Genomic DNA, 18,258 nt, shown 5'->3' with positions numbered 1-18,258 from the left:
TTGTTTAGAATAAACTGGGGAAATACTCTAGGCTGTGTAGGAAGAGAAGGGGAGAAAAATCAGTTTAATTGTATTATTTTATTTTATATCTTAGGAACGTGTTGTGGGATTTCACGTACTGGGTCCAAATGCTGGAGAAGTTACACAAGGCTTTGCAGCTGCACTCAAATGTGGACTGACCAAAAAACAGCTGGATAACACAATAGGAATCCACCCTGTCTGTGCAGAGGTGGGTTACCTATACTTCCACAGCTCCATTTAAAAGTGTACGACATTGCTTAGCTTCTAAGTGGCAGATGTAGAATCCTGAAGCTAGTGTTCTTTCTGCTGTACTCATGCTACTTCTGTATTTCCTGACAATTTGATAATGATTGAGAATCCCTCAAAAGAGGGCCTTATCTCTAAAAATGAGTTTTCTGCTTGCAGTATTTATTGCTGTTGATATCAAGTGGAAACTTCCATCATGCTATTAAATAGTAAAAATGATAAGAGTGATTTGTAGAGATGGGCCTTAAATCATTTATTTATCATGTCTCCTAAGTTTTTATGGCAATCAGTTAATAATACCATTCATACCTAGAAAAAGCTTCAGTCTTAGTCTTTCCAGGGCTACCTTGAGACTAAATGATGTTTTTTGCCTGTTTAGCCTTTGGTATCTCAAAGAATGAGATTTGAAAGTGATAGCTTTCAAAAGATCAAGCAAATAACAGTAGAACTGGAAATTGACCAATCTAGGCCTCTGGGTGTCAGTATTTCTTCGCTGTCAGTGATTATCCAAGCGTTGAATGTTAACTACATAGGAATGGTAAGCCAAAAATGTGTCTGTATTAGAGAACTTGGTGAAGGTTGGGAGGAGGCATGTACCAGCTTAGATAGGGAGGTGAAAATTGCAGCTATTATCATTCTATCTTAGTTAGTGGTTTCCAAGGTGTGCACTGTGCTTGCACGTGCACACACTGTGTGTGTGCGTGTGCACATTCCTGCCATATTTCGTTTAGCAACTCTGTAACTGGTTGATCTCTGTTCCCAATTGCCCTTCACAACTGAACTCTTTGTCGAGTATGTGAAATGTCAGCGTTAAGACCTGGAAAAATGTTTCAGCTTTCTTTTGCTTTGCCTTCTCTATGGTTAGGAATAGTATCCTCTTCTGTTATATATTAATATGCACCTGTCTGGGATGGAAGCATAAAATATTAACATGTTGGGAGATTGGTGCATTATTCATAGAAAGCTGCCGTTTTTGTGAAGGATATCAAACTAAGCTTCAAAGAAATACAACATAAAAATTGAAGAGTCTAGACTAACGCTCTTAAAGAATGTGTGATACGTCTTTCATTCAGTGTAATGACTCAGGCTGCTGATGGGGAAGGAGCCAATTAACTTCTCTTTTTTGAGTACATTAGTTTCCTAGGGCTACCATAACAAAGCACCACAACCTGGATTGCTTAAAACAACAGAAATTTATTCTCTCACAGTTCTGAAGGCTAGAAGTCTGAAACCAAGGTGTCAGCAGGGCCCATGCTCCCTCTAAAGGTTGTAGGGGAAGAATCCTTCTTTGCCTCTTCTAGCTTCTGGTAGTTGCTAGCCATCCTTGTCATTCGTTGGCTTGTAGATGCATCACTCCAATCTCTGTCTCCTTCGAATGGCCTTTTCTTCTGTATGTCTGTGTCCAAACTTCTCTCTTCTTTCTTATAAAGACGCCAGTCATTAGATTAGGGCCCACTCTAATTGACATGACCTCATCATTTTAAGTTGATTATGTCTGCAAAGACCCTATTTCCAAATAAGGTCACCTTTACAAATACGGGGTAAGACTTGATCACATCTTTTAGTGGGGACACAATAGTGAGTATGTTTTTAAAACATAGACCCCAGTCCGAGTTATGTATGAGTTACAACAATGATTTCTGATATAGATGAAGGAAAAGATAATTTCCCAGCTTGTATATAAGAATGTCTAATTTTTTGTCTGAATTCAGCTCTCATTGGGATTGTTGAAAGAAAAAGACTGCTGAGTGCTGGGCTCTGACCACTTCACTTGGCTGTGCCGTGCTGTGATCCCGCAGCAGCGCGCACAGCAGCATCTGGCAAGGTGACTGCCAGCTGGGCAGAAAGACGCTGTGAGGAGGCAAGATGTCTCCTGACGGCCTCGGAGGTCAGCCAAAGGCCTGTTCTCCTTGGTATACCTGGCACATTTGCTGCTGTGCATCTGCATCTGTTGGTCCTCTGATGACTTTGAAGCTCAGAGGCTGAATGTTCTGGTGCTTTGATAGGACTTTGATGTTTTATTTTTCCCAAGCTGGTGGCTGATTACAAGATAAAAAGTTGGATGATATCTCACTCTGAACACGTTTGTTGTGAAGTTATGTGCACAGCACCATGCTTGGCAGTAGGGATACAGGGAGATTTAAGATAAGTTTAAGAGTGGGTGAGGCAGATGGATGAAGTGCCAATTACAGTTCAGTGTGATGAGTCCCAGGATCAGGGTAGTGTGCTGGGCCCTGTGTGGTCTTTGGCTCAGGGATTCCTATGATCTGGTTTTTATTCACAGAACACTTCTAACACCAAATATGTGGGTTTTTTCCTTCCACCAACACCAGTTCTCCAACTTTCCAGACACTAGATGGGTATCCTACAATGTAATTTAATTCTGACATTAATTCCCTGTAGTTAGCATCCAGTCCCACAGGTTGAGGGCTCAGTCCCATAAGACTGCACCCACTGCAGATGCCAGTTTCAAGTCCAGCCCTCTTGTACTTCTCATCAGACAGCTATAAAGTCAAGGGGTTCCCTTGACCCCCTCCTCAGGTTTGATAAATTGCTAGAACCACTCACAGAACTCAGGAAAACACTTTGCTTACATTTACTGCTTTTTTATAAAGGATGCAACTCAGTAACAGCCATATGGAAGGCACGCGGGGTGGAGGAGTGGGACAGAGCATCCACTCTCCCTGTGCAAGCCACCTTCCCACCACCTCGATGTTCACCAGCCTGGAAGGTCTCCATACTCCTTCATTTAGGGGATTTTATGGAGATCCCATTATGTAAGCATGATTGATTGATCATTGACCATTGGTGATCAGCTCAATCTCCAGCTTCCTCCATAGAGGTTCATGGGGGAAACAGGACTGAAAATTCTACCTCTAATCACATGTTGGTTCTTCTGGCAACCAGCCCACATCGTGAAGCTATCCAGGGGCCCACCAAGAATCACCTCATTAGCATAAATTCAGGTGTGATTGAAAGGGGCTCACTTTGGATAACGAAAGGATACTCCTCTCACTGCTGTCACTCAGGAAATTCCAAGGGTTTTAGAAGCTCTCATGCCAGAAACCAGGGACACATACTTCTCCTTATATCACAATATCACAGGGATACTGGGGCAGGATGATTCCGGAGGGAGTTCTTACCTAAGACTGGAAGAATGTGTTAGCCAGTCAGAGGGAACACTGTATAAAAGGCCTGGATGGAGAGAACATAGCTCATTCAAGGAACTAAAGAAAGACACCCTCTATGTTGCTATAGCTTGAAGAGCTTAGAGAGAGGTAAAAAAATTATGCTGGAGAAATAGGTGGGTAAGTCAATGATCTTATAAACCAAGGATGGGTATTTTGACTGTCTTTGGGGCATTGGAATTCAGCTGAGAGGTTCAAAACAAGGGAGTAATGCGGTCATCATTGTTTCAAGAAACTCCTCCAGCTATGCTGTGAAAGGTGGACTGGAACAGGGAAGTCTGGTGGCAGATCCAGTTATGAGGCTGATAAAGAAGACGTGAGAGGAGACGATAGTAGCCTTACTGGGATGGTGGCAGTGGAAATCAAGAGATGTTGTGTTTGAGATAGAGTTGATAGTACTTGCCCACTTGCAGAAATGGCAAGAGGGAAGGACTGAAAATGACTCAGGTTTGTGGCCTGAAGTAGGAAGTAACAGCAGCAAGAGCAGGCTTGAAGGGACTGACCGTGACAAGAATGCTGACGTGTGTGAATGCCTGCGTGTTAACTTAGTCCTTAAGAGACCCCCATGAAGTGGGTGGGAATAATGTCTCCATTTGACTGATGAGGAAACTGAGACCAAAGAGGTTGGTTGAACAAGAGTTTGGTTGAGTAATCCGCCCACGGTTACACAGTCTGGCAGTGGCCACCTAGGATTCAAATCCAGGCAGTGCAGCTCCTGCAGCACCACACCATGCAGATGATATTCCACTGAGCAGCCTACGATACTTGGCCTAGAATTAAAAACTGGAAATGATTTCTTGGTGGCAACATGAGTGTAGTGGAGAGACACAGACCTGGGTTGTCATCTCACTCAGCAAATTCTTCTCAGACGGGGCCACATCGCCCGGGTTTTCCAAGGTTAAGTTTCCACATTAAATAAAATAGAGATAATATCTAACTTTAGGATTGATTAGAAATGCTATATGTATGGAGGAGAGTTCTCCTACATGTTCGAAGAGTTCCTGGCATTTGATAGATACTCAATAGCTGTATCTGTTGGCTGTTTTATTTCCCCAGAGTACTTCATTATAGAAGAGTGGCTTGACTAAAAGGTCATCATTATATTATTTTTACTGGGAGGTGAAGAGAGATGTATATTTTGGAAAGCTCCCCGGGCAATTGTTTTTTACCCCTACTTGTTTAGAAAATAGATTTTGAAAAAACAAAGGTTTCTGACTCCTAATTATGGGAATTTAAAAAAGTTAATTTATCTTTAATTGATACATAATAATTACACATATTTATAGGGTACATAGGTATGTTTCAATACGTACAATGTATAGTGATCAGATCAGGGTAAGTAGCATATCCATCATCTTAAACATTTATTATTTCTTTGTGTTGGGAACATTCAATATGCCCTCTTCTGGCTACTTGAAAAACTATATTATTGTTAACTATAGTTATCATACAGTGTTATAGAGCTTACTCCTCCTATCTAGCTGTGATTTTATTTTATTTATTTATTTATTTTTGAGACAGCGTCTCGCTTTGTTGCCCAGGCTAGAGTGAGTGCCATGGCGTCCGTCTAGCTCACAGCAACCTCAAACTCCTGGGCTTAAGCGATTCTACTGCCTCAGCCTCCCGAGTAGCTGGGACTACAGGCATGCGCCACCATGCCCGGCTAATTTTTGCTATATATATTTTAGTTGGCCAGATAATTTCTTTCTATATTTTTAGTAGAGACGGGGTCTCACTCTTGCTCAGGCTGGTCTCGAACTCCTGACCTTGAGCGATCCACCCGCCTCGGCCTCCCAGAGTGCTAGGATTACAGGCGTGAGCCACCGCGCCCGGCCTAGCTGTGATTTTATATCCTTTAACAAACTCTTCTTATCCTCCCTTCTCCCGCCCTTGCTAGCCTATAGTAACCTCTGTTCTACTTTTTACTTCTATAAGTAAACTAGTACAGTCACTGCAGAGAACACTATGGAGGTTCCTCAAAAAACTATAAACAGAGCTACTGTAGGATCCAGCAATCCCACTACTGGGCATTTATCCAAAGGAAATCTTTTTTTAAAGCTTCTGGATGTAGGGAAAGTGAGATCTGATTGGTAAAGGATTCTTGGGAACCCTTTTTTCAGCTAAATGCTAGGATTCTGATTTGGATAGTAATAGGATTTGCTACTGGGTCCCCTGTTTTTAGTGTCCAGATATGTAGGAGATGCTGCTCAGATGTGGTCCACAGAATGTTTGTTATTGGTCCATAATGAGATAAGGATAGAAATGAAGAAGAAAGGTTTAGAAACTTTAAGAATAATTTGGCAGCGTCTGATCTGATGATTTAAAAATTGAGTTTTAATTTTACATGCCTTTTAAAATTTCATTTTCCCAGTACATTTTTAATGAATTTTACAAATGTCCATCCATTGGATGGATTAGAAATAATAATAATAATTTAAAAATTGGTCCTGGGCACTGCTTAAAGTGCTCAGAAATAGCCACAGCTCTGGGGCCAGCTGTGGTTGTTTTGCAGAGTGAATCATTCAATGAACTGTTCATATCACTTTGATAAAATAACCTGGGCGATTGAGAGCAGTCTTTGGCTCTGAGGAGTAATTAATTTACAAAAGTTGACAAATTCCTTAGTTGAGACTTTGGTCTTTGGAGCAGAATAGTTTCCAGAGGACTTCCTTCTGGAATTCCTCTAAGAAGGAGAGACCACTCTGTTTTGACTGAAGCCCTGTACCAGAGGGAGTCTCAGCGCCTGGAGCATTAGTAATGCATTTGCATTATTCAGTGTGAGATGGGATGGTGATAATTTATTCTGGACATCTGAACAGCAGTCATTGAATAGGAAACTGATTACACATAATTTGAGTACTAATTTCAGCTAATCAAGTTTACTTGTAGGGGAAAAACAATAGCTCAAGAGAAAAGCATTTGAAAAGATCCCTTTGAAGTGTCTTAAAATGAATTTTAGTGCTGAATATCAAAAGTTTCGGTTCTGTTGTTTTAACAGTGAACATAATTCCACTCTAAAGAGAGGGCCTTGTGAGGCTGGGAAGTGTTGGGGCTGGATACAGCTATGGGAGACGAAAGCCTCCAGCAGTGCTCTACCTTTGTACTTGTGCTGTGTGTTGGGACAGAAGGGCATGGAGGCTGCCCCTCCTGCTCATTGTTTGAAAAATGTGTTTTTATGGAAATTCTAAAACAGCTGTGTACAAATGAAATCTGTAAAAATTAAGCCCATCAGTTTTTTTTGTCATTTAGACTAATCAACAATGGGTAGTTTGGCTTCCTCCATCTTTTTAACACGAGCATGTCATCAGTCTAAGAAAAATAGATAAGAGTTCTTTTGTTATCTGCTCCCAGTTTTGATGGATCTATAATAGTTTTGTATCCAAATCTACAAGTTCTATTTCTAAATCAGTTCCTGAGAAATTGAACCTAAGCTTGCAAATTCATAAAACTAGAATATGTTAAAATGTATTCTTTGGCTTTTTGTTTTTTTTCCCATTTTAAAAATTGAAAAGAAAGCATGTTTGAATTGCTTATGATACTATCATCCTAACAACTATTTTCATTATCACATATTGTTTCCTTGTCTTCATCCATACTCACACATTTTTTTAACAAAGGAATTTTATTACTTTTCAAAAAAAGTTGTACTAGTTTACGATGTCATCAGCATTGAATATAAGTGCTAATGAAAATGTTGCAAAACTCAGTGTCAATATATTTTTTTCTATAGTAAAGCATAAAAGGATTTTTACATATCTTTGTTAACATGGATGAACCTCTTATAATTACTATTTTTTTGGATGTGAATTTTCCATATTTTCTTCTGGGTTTGTATTTTAAATGTTGTAAAACATTGCCCATTAATACTTGGCTCTGGATTTTTTGAGGAATGAAGGCTTTGTCACTCTCTAAGTAGACCCAAAGGCTTTTCTCATATTGTTTCTCCTTTACACAAAAGTATCTTCTTTATTCAAAAGCATTTTTGTTTTTATGTGTAGGTAATCTTGAGCAGTAGCAAGTAAAAATTGTCTAAATCTGTTGAGGCTTTAAGTCTACAACCACCAAATGTTGGCCAAGTTATGAAACAAGGGGAACTTGTTAGTCACTGCAAATGAGAGTATCAGTCAGTTCAGACACCTTGGAAATCCAGTCAAGTTGAAGTTTCACCCACCGTCCTACCTAGCAGTTCCACCTCTGGGCAGGGAGACTGCTGGAATGTCACAGCAGCATATTGCAAAGAGCACATTCGCAACAGCTTGGATGGCCAGCAGAAGGAGCCCAGATACGTTATTTGTAATATCTTCAACATTTGAATAATTGAATACTACAGTATATACTATATATACTAGATTATATATGGTATATGTCAATGGAAAGGAACTCAAGCTCAGTAAATAATTTATAAAGGTTTATTCTGAGCTGAATATCCATGGCTGGGAGAGCCACACCCAAGAATCCTTGAGTAAGTGGTCTTACCATGGTTGGGTTACAGTTTGGTTTTATACATTTCAGGGAGATAGGAATTACACATAAAGTCATAAATCAGTACATGGAAGGTGTACATTGATTGGTTTGACCTGAAAAGACAGGACATCTCAAAGCACGGCATTACAGGTGGGTTTAAAGATTCTTCGGGCCAGGTGCGGTGGCTCACGCCTGTAATCCTAGCACTCTGGGAGGCCGAGGCAGGCGGATCATTTGAGCTCAGGAGTTCGAAACCAGCCTGAGGAAGAGCGAGACCTCGTCTCTACTGAAAAAATAGAAAGAAATTATCTGGCCAACTAAAAATACACAGACAAAAAATAGCCGGGCATGGTGGCGCATGCTTGCAGTCCCAGCTACTTGGGAGGCTGAGGCAGGAAGATCGCTTGAGCCCAGGAGTTTGAGGTTGCTGTGAGCTAGGCTGATGCCACGGCACTCTAGCCCGGGTAACAGAATGAGACTCTCTGCCCCCCCCCCCCAAAAGATTCTTTGATTTGTAATTGGTTAAAGAAATGAAGGTTTGTCTAAAGGCTTGGAATGTTTTGAGTTAAGAAAGTCTGCTAATCAGAGACAAGACACAGAGATACACCCAGACTTACCTGATCTGTTAAGTAAATGGATGACCTGCCGGTGTGGTTTAAGCTTTGTCTTGCACAGCCTTAGGCCTGTTAATGAGTTATAAAAGATATATCCAAGAAGGGAGGCGGGCAGGAGGAGGCATGTCTGAACTCCCTTCTCATGGCCAGCAACTCAGCTTTAGGCTATTTCTGGGGTCCCCTTGGCCAATGGGGGGGGTCCTATTCAGTCAGCTGGAGGGCTTAAGATTTTATATTAGTTTATACATATATATACATATATATATGTGCACATACACACACACAACAATTGAATTGAACTTCCATTCTGTGAAAAATGAAAGAATTAGAGCTGTTCGTATCCATATGGGTGAATTACAGAAATACAGTATTGAGCCAAGAAAGCAGGTAGCAGAAGAATACCTACACCATCTTGCCATTTGCATGCAAAATTTTTTTTAAACTACAAAAGAAACACAGGAAGAAATGCATAGGAATGGTAAGTGCTGATTGGGTGGAGAGTAGAGAAGAGAAGGCCATCAGGGAGGGGCTCTAACTGTGGGCTCGTGGGTGTTTATAATAGCATACCATATACCTGTCTATATGTGCAGAATATTTCATGGTGAATTTCTTCTAGAGAGTTGACAAGCAACTAGGGTAACTGATTTAATTGTTTGAATCATCTTCATGCTAATACAACCTAAACTTTCTTTTTTTAATTATTGAAAGTAAAAATTTATTAAAAGGTACTTATAAATAATAGCCAAGAACCCAAAGATTTTCTTCTAGGATTTCTTTTCCTAGAAAGTTTATAGTGTTGCATTTTGTATTTAAGTTTATAATCCATTTCTGATTAATTCATTTGTAGGGTGTGAAATTTAGTTGAGATTTTTTAGCCTATGGATATCCATTTTCTCTGGTACAATTTGTTGAAAAGACAAAGCCTTCTTCCTTCTGTTGCGTTTGTACCTCTGTTGAAAATGAGTTGGACATATTTGCATGAGTCCATTTCTGGATTCTTTATTCTGTTCCACTGATCTGTGTATTTCCACTAATATACTGTTTGATTACTGTAACTATATACTAAACCTTAATATCCAGTAAAGTCATTCATATACTTTATTCTTTTTCAATAATTATTTTAGCTATTCTAGAGTCTGTGCTTTTTCATATAAATTAAAAATAACCTTATCTTTGTGTATGAAAAATCTTGCTGAGCTTTTGTGTTTTTTAATGCAAAATAAATTTTTTTAAATTTGAAAATATTAACGGGGTACAAATGTTTTAGGTTACATGGGTTGCTTTTGTAATGCTTGAATCCCACTATAGGTGTGCCTGTCACCCAAATGGTATTCATTGTACCCATTAGGTAGGCTTTTGCCCCTCCCCTTCTTCCACCTCCCCCCTGGTTGATTTCTACTGAGTTTTACTTCCTTCCGTGCACATGTGTGCTCATCGGTTAGTTCCAGTTTAATAGTGAGTGCATGTGGTGTTTGTTTTTCCATTCTTGAGATACATCACTTAGAAGAATGATCTTCAGTTCCATCTATTGCATGAGTGCATTTCTGGGTTCTTTATTCTGTCCCACTGATCTGTGTATTTTCACTAATACCATGCTGTTTGATTATTGTAGATTGTTGCAAAAGGTATCAATTCATCTTTTTATGGCTGAGTAGTACTCCATGGTATACATATACCACATTTTACTAATCCACTCATGACTTCACGGGCACTTGGACTGATTCCACATCTTTGTAGTCGTGTTATTGTGCTGCAATAAATATTCAAGTGCAGGTATCCTTTTGATGAAAAGTCTTTTTCTTTAGGTAAATACCCAGTCGTCAATAGCTGTATTGAATGGTAGGTCTACTTTTAGTTCTTTGAGAAATCTCCATACTGTTTTCTATAGAGGTTATACTAATTTTCAGTCCCACCAACAGTTTATAAGCATTCCTTTCTCTCCACGTCCATGCCAGCATTTGTTTTTGGACTTTTTAATAAAAGCCATTCTAACTGGAGTAAGGTGATAGATATCTCATTGTGGCTTTAATTTGCATTTCCCTGATGATTAGTGACGTTGAGCATTTTTTTCATGTTTTTTGGCCCTTTGTCTTTTGAGAAATTTCAGTTCATATGAGTCTTTTGCCCACTTTTTAATAGGGTTGTATTTTTTTTTTTTGCCAATTTGCTTGAGTTCTTTGTAAATTCTGGACATTAGCCCTTTACTGGATGTGTAGCTTGTGAATATTTTCTCCCCTTCTGTAGGTTGTCTGTTTGCTCTGTTGTTTCCTTAGCTGTGCAGAAGCTTTTTAGTTTAATCAAATCCCATTTATTAATTTTTGTTGTTGACATGATTGCCATTGGGGTCTTAGTCATAAATTCTTTGCCTAGGACAATATCTAGAAAAGTGTTTTCTATATGTTCCTCTAGTATTTTTATGGTTTCATGCCTTAGATCTAAGTCTTTTATCCATCTTAAATTAATTTTCATGAGTGGTGAAATGTAGGGGTCCTGTTTCATTCTTCTGCATGTGACTGTCCAATTTTCCCAGCACCCTTTATTCAATTAGGGCTTCTTTTCCCCAGTATATGTTGTTGTCTGCTTTGTCAAAGATCAGTTGGTTGTAGGTAGATGGCTTTACCTCTGGGTTTTCTATTCTGTTCCCTTGGTGTATGTCTGTTTTTGTACCAATATCATGCTGTTTTGGTTACTATAGCCTTGTAGTATAGTTTGAAGTCTGGTAATGTGATGCCTCCAGATTGGTTCTTTTCGCTTAAGATTGCTTTGGCTACTTGGGCTCATTTCTGGTTCCAAACAAAGTGTAGAATTACTTTTTCTAGATCTGTGAAGTATGACGTTGGTAATTTGATGGGGATTTCATTGAATTTGTAAGTCACTTCGGTTAGTATACACATTTTAACAATGTTGATTCTCTAAATTCTTTTCTTCTTTCACCTTGCTTTTAATATGTTTTCTTTCTTTTATCCTCTGGAGAAATAGAGGATATCCTCAGTCATATTACTTCTCTATTTTATTCATTTTTAAGTAGTCACATAAGTCATTTTTAATGCATGCGATGTTATCTGGACTACTCCATGATAATTCATTTGCTCAGGTGTCTGAAAATGTCACTCTTCCTCTTCCCTGCAGGTCTTCACAACACTGTCCGTGACCAAGCGCTCTGGGGAAAGCATCCTCCAGGCTGGCTGCTGAGGTTAAACCCCAGTGTAGATGCTGTTGCCAAGACTCCAAACCACTCATATGTTTCCTTGCCCAATCCAAGGCAAAGTTTTCAGGAAGGTTCTTGGGCTCCTGGCACCTGTGTCTTATGCCTGCCACCACCCAAGGCCCCCTTGGATCTCATGGCTAGGATCAGTGAGTGGAAGGCAGGCAGCATCACGCTGGGGTCACTCTGACGGACTGGGAACTGACATCAGGCAGTGCATCGAAAGGATGCGTCCATGAAGTCACCAGCCTCAAGCCGTGTGGTGGGCAGTGATGGAATAACTGTCGAATCAGTTTTAGCATGGCCTCTCCTTTGTTGGTTTTCTTATTCCCATTGTCAAGTTTTCTAATGTTGATTTTTTTTTTCTTTTTTCTCCATGATGTTAATGATATTAGAGATGAAAAATGTTAGCACTTGATTTTTATCCAAAAGCAGGTCATGGCTGGAGTATACAGATAAGGTGTCTTGTAGCATGGAAGGGACGAGTTGGCTCACTTGGAGGCTCCGTAGGCTTGTCCCGTCAAAGAGAACTGTCTTATGACGAAGATGGACTGTTCTACTTTACTGACCTGTTCAACAGTTTCTCCTCTGAAAAATTATATGCCCAAAACAAGCAAATCTGTGATTGACTCTGGCCAAATTTGCCCCCATGTGCTACATCACTGATTAATTTAAGGTCTGTTTAGGAAGGGAAGTGGCTACTTGGCCAGACTGTTTGCAGTCATATTCCACTGCACGGGCTGTGTTAGTAATGTATGTTTCCCACCATTGTTCATCACGGACACAGACGTACACTTCAAAGTGGAGGAAAAACAGTAAATGTCTTACTCTATTTAGTTTATTATGTGTTGGTCTAAGTGAGCTGAGATCGTTAGCAATGGAAAACACATAACTTGTTTAAAACACTTTTGTCTAGCTTTATGCTAAAAACACAAAATATCACAGCTTTATTTTGTGTGTGTTAGGGATCTAGCCCTTCCTAAGAATTACCTTCATAGGAAAATAGGCCTTTTCATACTCGTGATTTAAATCTTTTGTGGTAATTGCTTTTTAAAGGAAGCTATTAATATCATAAGTTATTATTATTGAACACAGGTAGATGTGAAGGATTTTCATTTAAAAACCAAGTGGTTTTGACTTTTTCTGTTGAATGAACGACCATACCTGCTAAAGTGTTTGCAGAAGTATTTATGCTCTGTTAGTACTCCAACTTGTATTATTATAAAGACAATTAGGTCTTCAGTTATGTATTTCTATGTAAATGTACTGGCTAAGGATTATAAGTTGAGTTTTGAACATATGCTGTGGATATCAGGCCTCCTGCCAGCAGTTCTTATAGCCCCTTTTCTGTTCCCTTCCCTCCACCTGTATTTCTCAGCTACAGCACTGACTGGTTGTTTCAAAGTGTATTTCTGGGCCACCTCAGGGAACCCATGTGTCTGTCTGGCATCTAGTCAGCAAGACACCTGGCCTTGTCCCACAGGGCTCTGTCTCTTATCCTTATCCCTTCTGGTTATATGAAGGAAATGGGAAAAGGGAAAGGGGAGAGGGGAATTGAGGCAGTTGACTTGTTTTATTTATTTATTTTTTATTTGTTTTTCTCCAAGTTTGCCAATCTCTGAAATTAGAACAATAGGCAGTATGAGATAATTGTGCCTGATCATGTTGTGGTTCTCTCTTAGTGGAATGGGATGTTCTGTCCCCATAAGAAGGATTATACTTTATAGACTTGTCTTGTTTAGGTTCTGTAATTGCCCAGTGTATTGAAACACATACTAAATTCCATGTATTTTTGTCACAAATCTTCTGGGAGAAAATGTGAAACATTAAAAGGTATTAATATCCACATGTGTGCCTGTTTATTGGACGAGGGTCTTGGGATTATCTTCAGGAGTGTCCAGTAGACCTCCAGTTTCGTGTTGAAGACGGTAAGAACTAGCTGCCAAGTAGGCTTCAGTGACTGTGCTGTTAGGCCTGCTTGATATCTGCTGAGGTTTACACGTCAGTGTTGGCTTTTCTAGTTCCATTTTCAGCTTGTCCTGATTTGACCTGTCGGCCTTTAGGGTGGCAAAGTCACCCTAGAGACAGCATGACTAAAGCTGAGCTGGGTTTCCCAGCGCTCTGTGCATCCATGACTGCATTAACCCATACAGTGCTGTGAAGGGGGTGTGATCCCTTCTTTGTCTCTGGACTGATCATAGATGCATTAATACATTTTGGGTATAGGTGGACTGGTTCGTTGCCATTTCCCAGTCCCTAGAAGTACCAGGCACATAGGTGTTCAATAAATATTTACAGAAATGTTGGTGGCCATGTTCAGATTATTCATTCACATGCACTTAATTTTCGTATGCATCAGTTGTTAAGCAGAAGCTTCTCTATTTTGGGTAATCCTTACCCCCCAAAACTTCCCAGTTTGTATTTTCTTTCCATTCTGAGTAATTGCAGGGCACTCACAATAACAGCTAAATGAGTGTTTACTGTAACATGTGCCAGACACCGTGCTTGACACACATGTGGTAACTTAATTCTTATAACAACCCTTTTGTACCCATTTATCGATGGAGAAAGGCCCGAAGGTACGAGTCACTTGTTCAGGATTACACAGCCAGGTAGTGGTGCATCAAGTTTTTGAGGCCAGAGCTGGCAAAGGCCCAGCCTCTTAGTCACCTTGGCTTACTGCATCCCCATTCATCTCTGACGTGGGAGCTTTCAGGCTGCTGTGTCAGTTCCTGGGACTGATAATTTTTCCCATACCATCAGGCAGTGCTGTCTGCACACGTAATAAATACCTTGTCTGAAATGTCCTAATGCTTTTTCCCACTGCCAGTTTACTTGCATGCTATAGCCAGGATTTATTGCCCAACATTCCCTTGCCTCAAGCCTGTGAGGGCTTCCCAAAACCTGCAGCTAGGTCCACAGTGCCTTGCTAGACCCTGGCCCTGTCACCTGCCACTCTGGCGTCCACTTTGACTTGCCTGTTCTGGCCATAGCTGCAGTCTACCCCCAAATACAGTCTCTACTCCGAGCCTCCCTTAAAGGTCACCTGGCCTGGATTGGCTCCAACCCAGTTCTCTGCCTTTATTATTTATTAGCAGGATACTCTATTGTCTTTAGAGTTCTTTGAACTACTCTGCGTGGTGACTGGTGTGTGCCTCTGTTAGATTGGCAGGTAGAACCGTCCCACTTGGGTCAGGAGCTACCAGAGATGGCCACATGGGGAGCCTGTTCATTTCTTCCTGTTATGTCAAGAATTTCTGGTTCAAGTGTTAAAGGTACAAAGGGTCTAAACAAAAATGGTCAGCCTCACCAGTGAGGGGAAATGCAACTCAAACTGCAGTGAGGTGTCGTACTTACTGTGATGGTTAATTTTGCCAGCTTGACTAAGGCGTGCCCAGATAGGTAGGTGGTAAAACATTATTTCTGGGGGTGTCTGAGGGTGTATCTGGAAGAGATTAGCAATTGAATCAGTAAAGAAGGTCACCCTCACCAATGTGGGTGGGCATCATCCAATCCTTGAGAGTCCAAGTTGAACAAAAAGCAGAAGGGTGAATTTGTTCTTTCAGTCCTTGAGCTGGGACATTCATCTTCTGCCCTGGGACCTCCCTGCTCTGGCTCTCAGGAATTCAGATTGGTACTGGGACTTACATCACTGGTTTCACAGTCTCAAGCCTTCAGATTGAGATTGGAACTACACCACCTGCTTTCCTGGGCCTCCAGCTTGCAGATGGTGCTGTGGGACTTCTCAGTCTCCATGATCACAAGCCAATCTATGGTAATAAATCACCGTATTTTATTTATCTTTTTTGAGACAGGCTATAGTGCAGTGGCACAATCATAGCTCACTGTAGCCTTGAACTCCTTGGCTCAAGTTCCTGCCTCAGCCTCCTGAGTAGCTGAGACTATAGGTCTCACCACAACACCTGGCTCAGTTTTTTAATTTTAAGTATCAGTCTCACAATGTTGCCCAGGCTGGTCTTGAACACCTCAGCTTCCTGAAGTGCTAGGATTAGAGGGGTGAGCCACCAGGCCTGGCCAATAAATCTCTATGTTTTATACACATATATGTCTATAAAACTGGTCTGGTTCTGTGGAGAGCCCTGACTAATGCACCCACTATATTACAAGTTTCAAGAGTCTGACAGTATCAAATGTCAGCAAATATGTGGAGCAACCGGGACACTTATTTTTTGGTGGTGATGCTGCCAATTGGTACAATCACTTTGGAAAACAATTTGGCATTATCCAATAAAATATGTGTGCAAGGTTTGTGGAGGTAAACATGTAAGTTATTGCACACAAGGTGTATATCCAGCACAATTGTACATCAATGCACCAAAAGACATGTGCAGGAATGTCCCTAACACTGTTAGCAAACAACAAAACCCCAAACAAAACCTGGAAACAGCGTAAATATCCATCAGCACAAGAATGGGCAAATGAGTTGTGTATACACAGAAGATTATAACAATTCCAAGCACATTGTAGTAACTTTATACGTAATTTGGAGGGAAAGAACACACTGAAATCCCACAGATGTCATTACTCTTCCATCTCATCTTTACAATGGCAACTACCCTTTATCTTTTATCTTTTAGCTTCCTTTATCTTTTGCTCTGATTTGCAATTGCTGATTAAATTGTTTCTCCAACCCACCTTTCCACGCTTAATTCTGACCAAATCATGTAATAAATAATCATCAAATTTTACCATATGCATGCTTACTGTCTGCACAGTAAAGCTGTGTCCTAAGTGCTACACATGCATCAATTCATTCAATGCTCACGTCCACTAGAAAAGAATGTTGCTTGACCTCAATTGGAGGTCCAGGCCAGGCACTCAGTGGGGTACACCAATGGGAAGATGGGAAGGTGGGTCATGGGCTCAGCAAGGAGAGGAAATGGTAGTCTCTGAGTCAGTATCGACACAGAAAATTAATGGCAACCACAAGATTGGTTAGTGTTGCTAAGATAGAGAAGGCTGGGCTGTTTCATCCCTGCTAAGCATCATGAGCAAAAGGCCTAGTGTTTATAAAAACTTTTGAGACTTAAAAAAAAGCTTCAGAATATGAAGGAAGAAATCCCAACACAAGAAAACTGAATGGACAAATTTTTAAATGCCTACATAATATTATTTCAACCAATCAAAAGCAGTTGGATTCAGTTCCCGTATACATCTGTGAGCGAACTATATCCAAAGCGGGAAGGGTATGCATTTCATTATGTCTGGAATGATGTGGGCTTTGGAAGTACAAATGCATAGAGGAATGAAGACCTTAAAATGGCCATGACAGAAAATGTAAAGAGAAGAGGCATCACTGTTGGGGGCTGCAGGCAGAGAAAGACACTTTCCATGCAGTGGTTCAACTAATTTTGTAAGAACCTTCAGAACTGGTGTTACACTCATTTTTCAGGTGAAAAAAGTGAGGTTCAGAGTCACTTGCCCAAGCTCACATGTGTGGCTTGTTAAGTAGCATGGGTGACTCTAAAGCCAGAGGGGTGTGCCCCCCAGTGTCCATCTCTGTGAATAGCAGGCTGCTGCTCCTGCCTGACAGCCATCATTGGTTTTATTGGAACACATTTTGTTCATGCACTTGAATGAATAAGGCCACAGAGGTAAAAAAAAAAAAAAATTACAAGGCTTGCAAATAAAGGGGGAAAGAGAAACAGTTTATCAGATGATTCTGGGAAAACTCATTTGCTATATATATAAACCATAAAACTGGATTCTTACCTAATGCTGCACAACAAAGATAGACTTGAAACAGATTAAAGATCTAAATGTGTATAATGTAACCATAAAATTTATATGGCACATGTAGGAAAATATCTCTGTGACCTAGAGGTGGGGAAGAACTTCCTAAACCATGGTCTCATAGCACAAATCATAAAGCAAAAGCGTTGACATGCCAACTGCCTCTGAAGTTCTGATCCATGAAGACCGCCATGGAGAAAGTCATTTAGGTTGGTGAAAAAGTATTGTGGTTTCGGACCATGAATTTTAAATCCTTATAACTAGGCTCAAACACATCTTTGTTAATTAAAATAGGAACCATTACAATCAACACATTTTTGCCAACAAGAAATAAGTTTGTTTATTCCTATAGCATAAAAATCTGTGCTTCAGGATTTGACGAACTCTTGGAAAGCATTTTCTGCATCCTGCTGGTTGTGGAGGTATTTTCCCTGCAAGAAGTTGTCTAGCTGCTTGAAGAAGGGGTAGTTGGTTGGCGACAGGTCAGATGAATATGGTGGATGAGGCAAAACTTTGTAGCCCAATTCGTTCAACTTTTGAAGCATTGGTTATGCAACGTGCAGTAGGGTGTTGTCATGGAGAAGAATTGGGCCGTTTCTGCTGACCAGTGCTGGCTGCAGGTGCTGCAGCTTTCAGTGCACCTCATCGATTTGCTTGAGCATACTTCTCAGATGCAATGGTTTCACCGGCATTCAGAAAGCTGTAGTGGATCAGACCACCAAACAGTGATCAAGACCTTTTTTGGTGCAAGTTTGGCTTTGGGAAG

The 18,258-nt window shown here is 40.5% G+C and overlaps 1 protein-coding gene across 2 annotated transcripts in view; it reads left to right on the top strand.

Annotated features, from left to right (window-relative positions):
• The window catches only part of TXNRD1 (thioredoxin reductase 1), a 56,687-nt gene extending 43,103 nt beyond the window's left edge, over positions 1 to 13,584 (top strand). For both annotated transcript variants that reach the window (XM_045553068.1, XM_045553067.1), the window contains 2 exons: positions 95 to 229; positions 11,663 to 13,584. In XM_045553068.1, coding sequence (XP_045409024.1) covers positions 95 to 229; positions 11,663 to 11,725 — 198 coding nt within the window. In that variant the 3' untranslated portion in view covers positions 11,726 to 13,584. The remainder of the gene's footprint in view (positions 1 to 94; positions 230 to 11,662) is intronic.
• Positions 13,585 to 18,258: the final 4,674 nt, after the last annotated feature.

The sequence above is a fragment of the Lemur catta genome, chromosome 6 (assembly GCF_020740605.2).
Source record: "Lemur catta isolate mLemCat1 chromosome 6, mLemCat1.pri, whole genome shotgun sequence".
Classification (NCBI taxonomy): domain Eukaryota; kingdom Metazoa; phylum Chordata; class Mammalia; order Primates; family Lemuridae; genus Lemur; species Lemur catta.
This window is presented reverse-complemented; position numbering and strand designations above follow the sequence as displayed.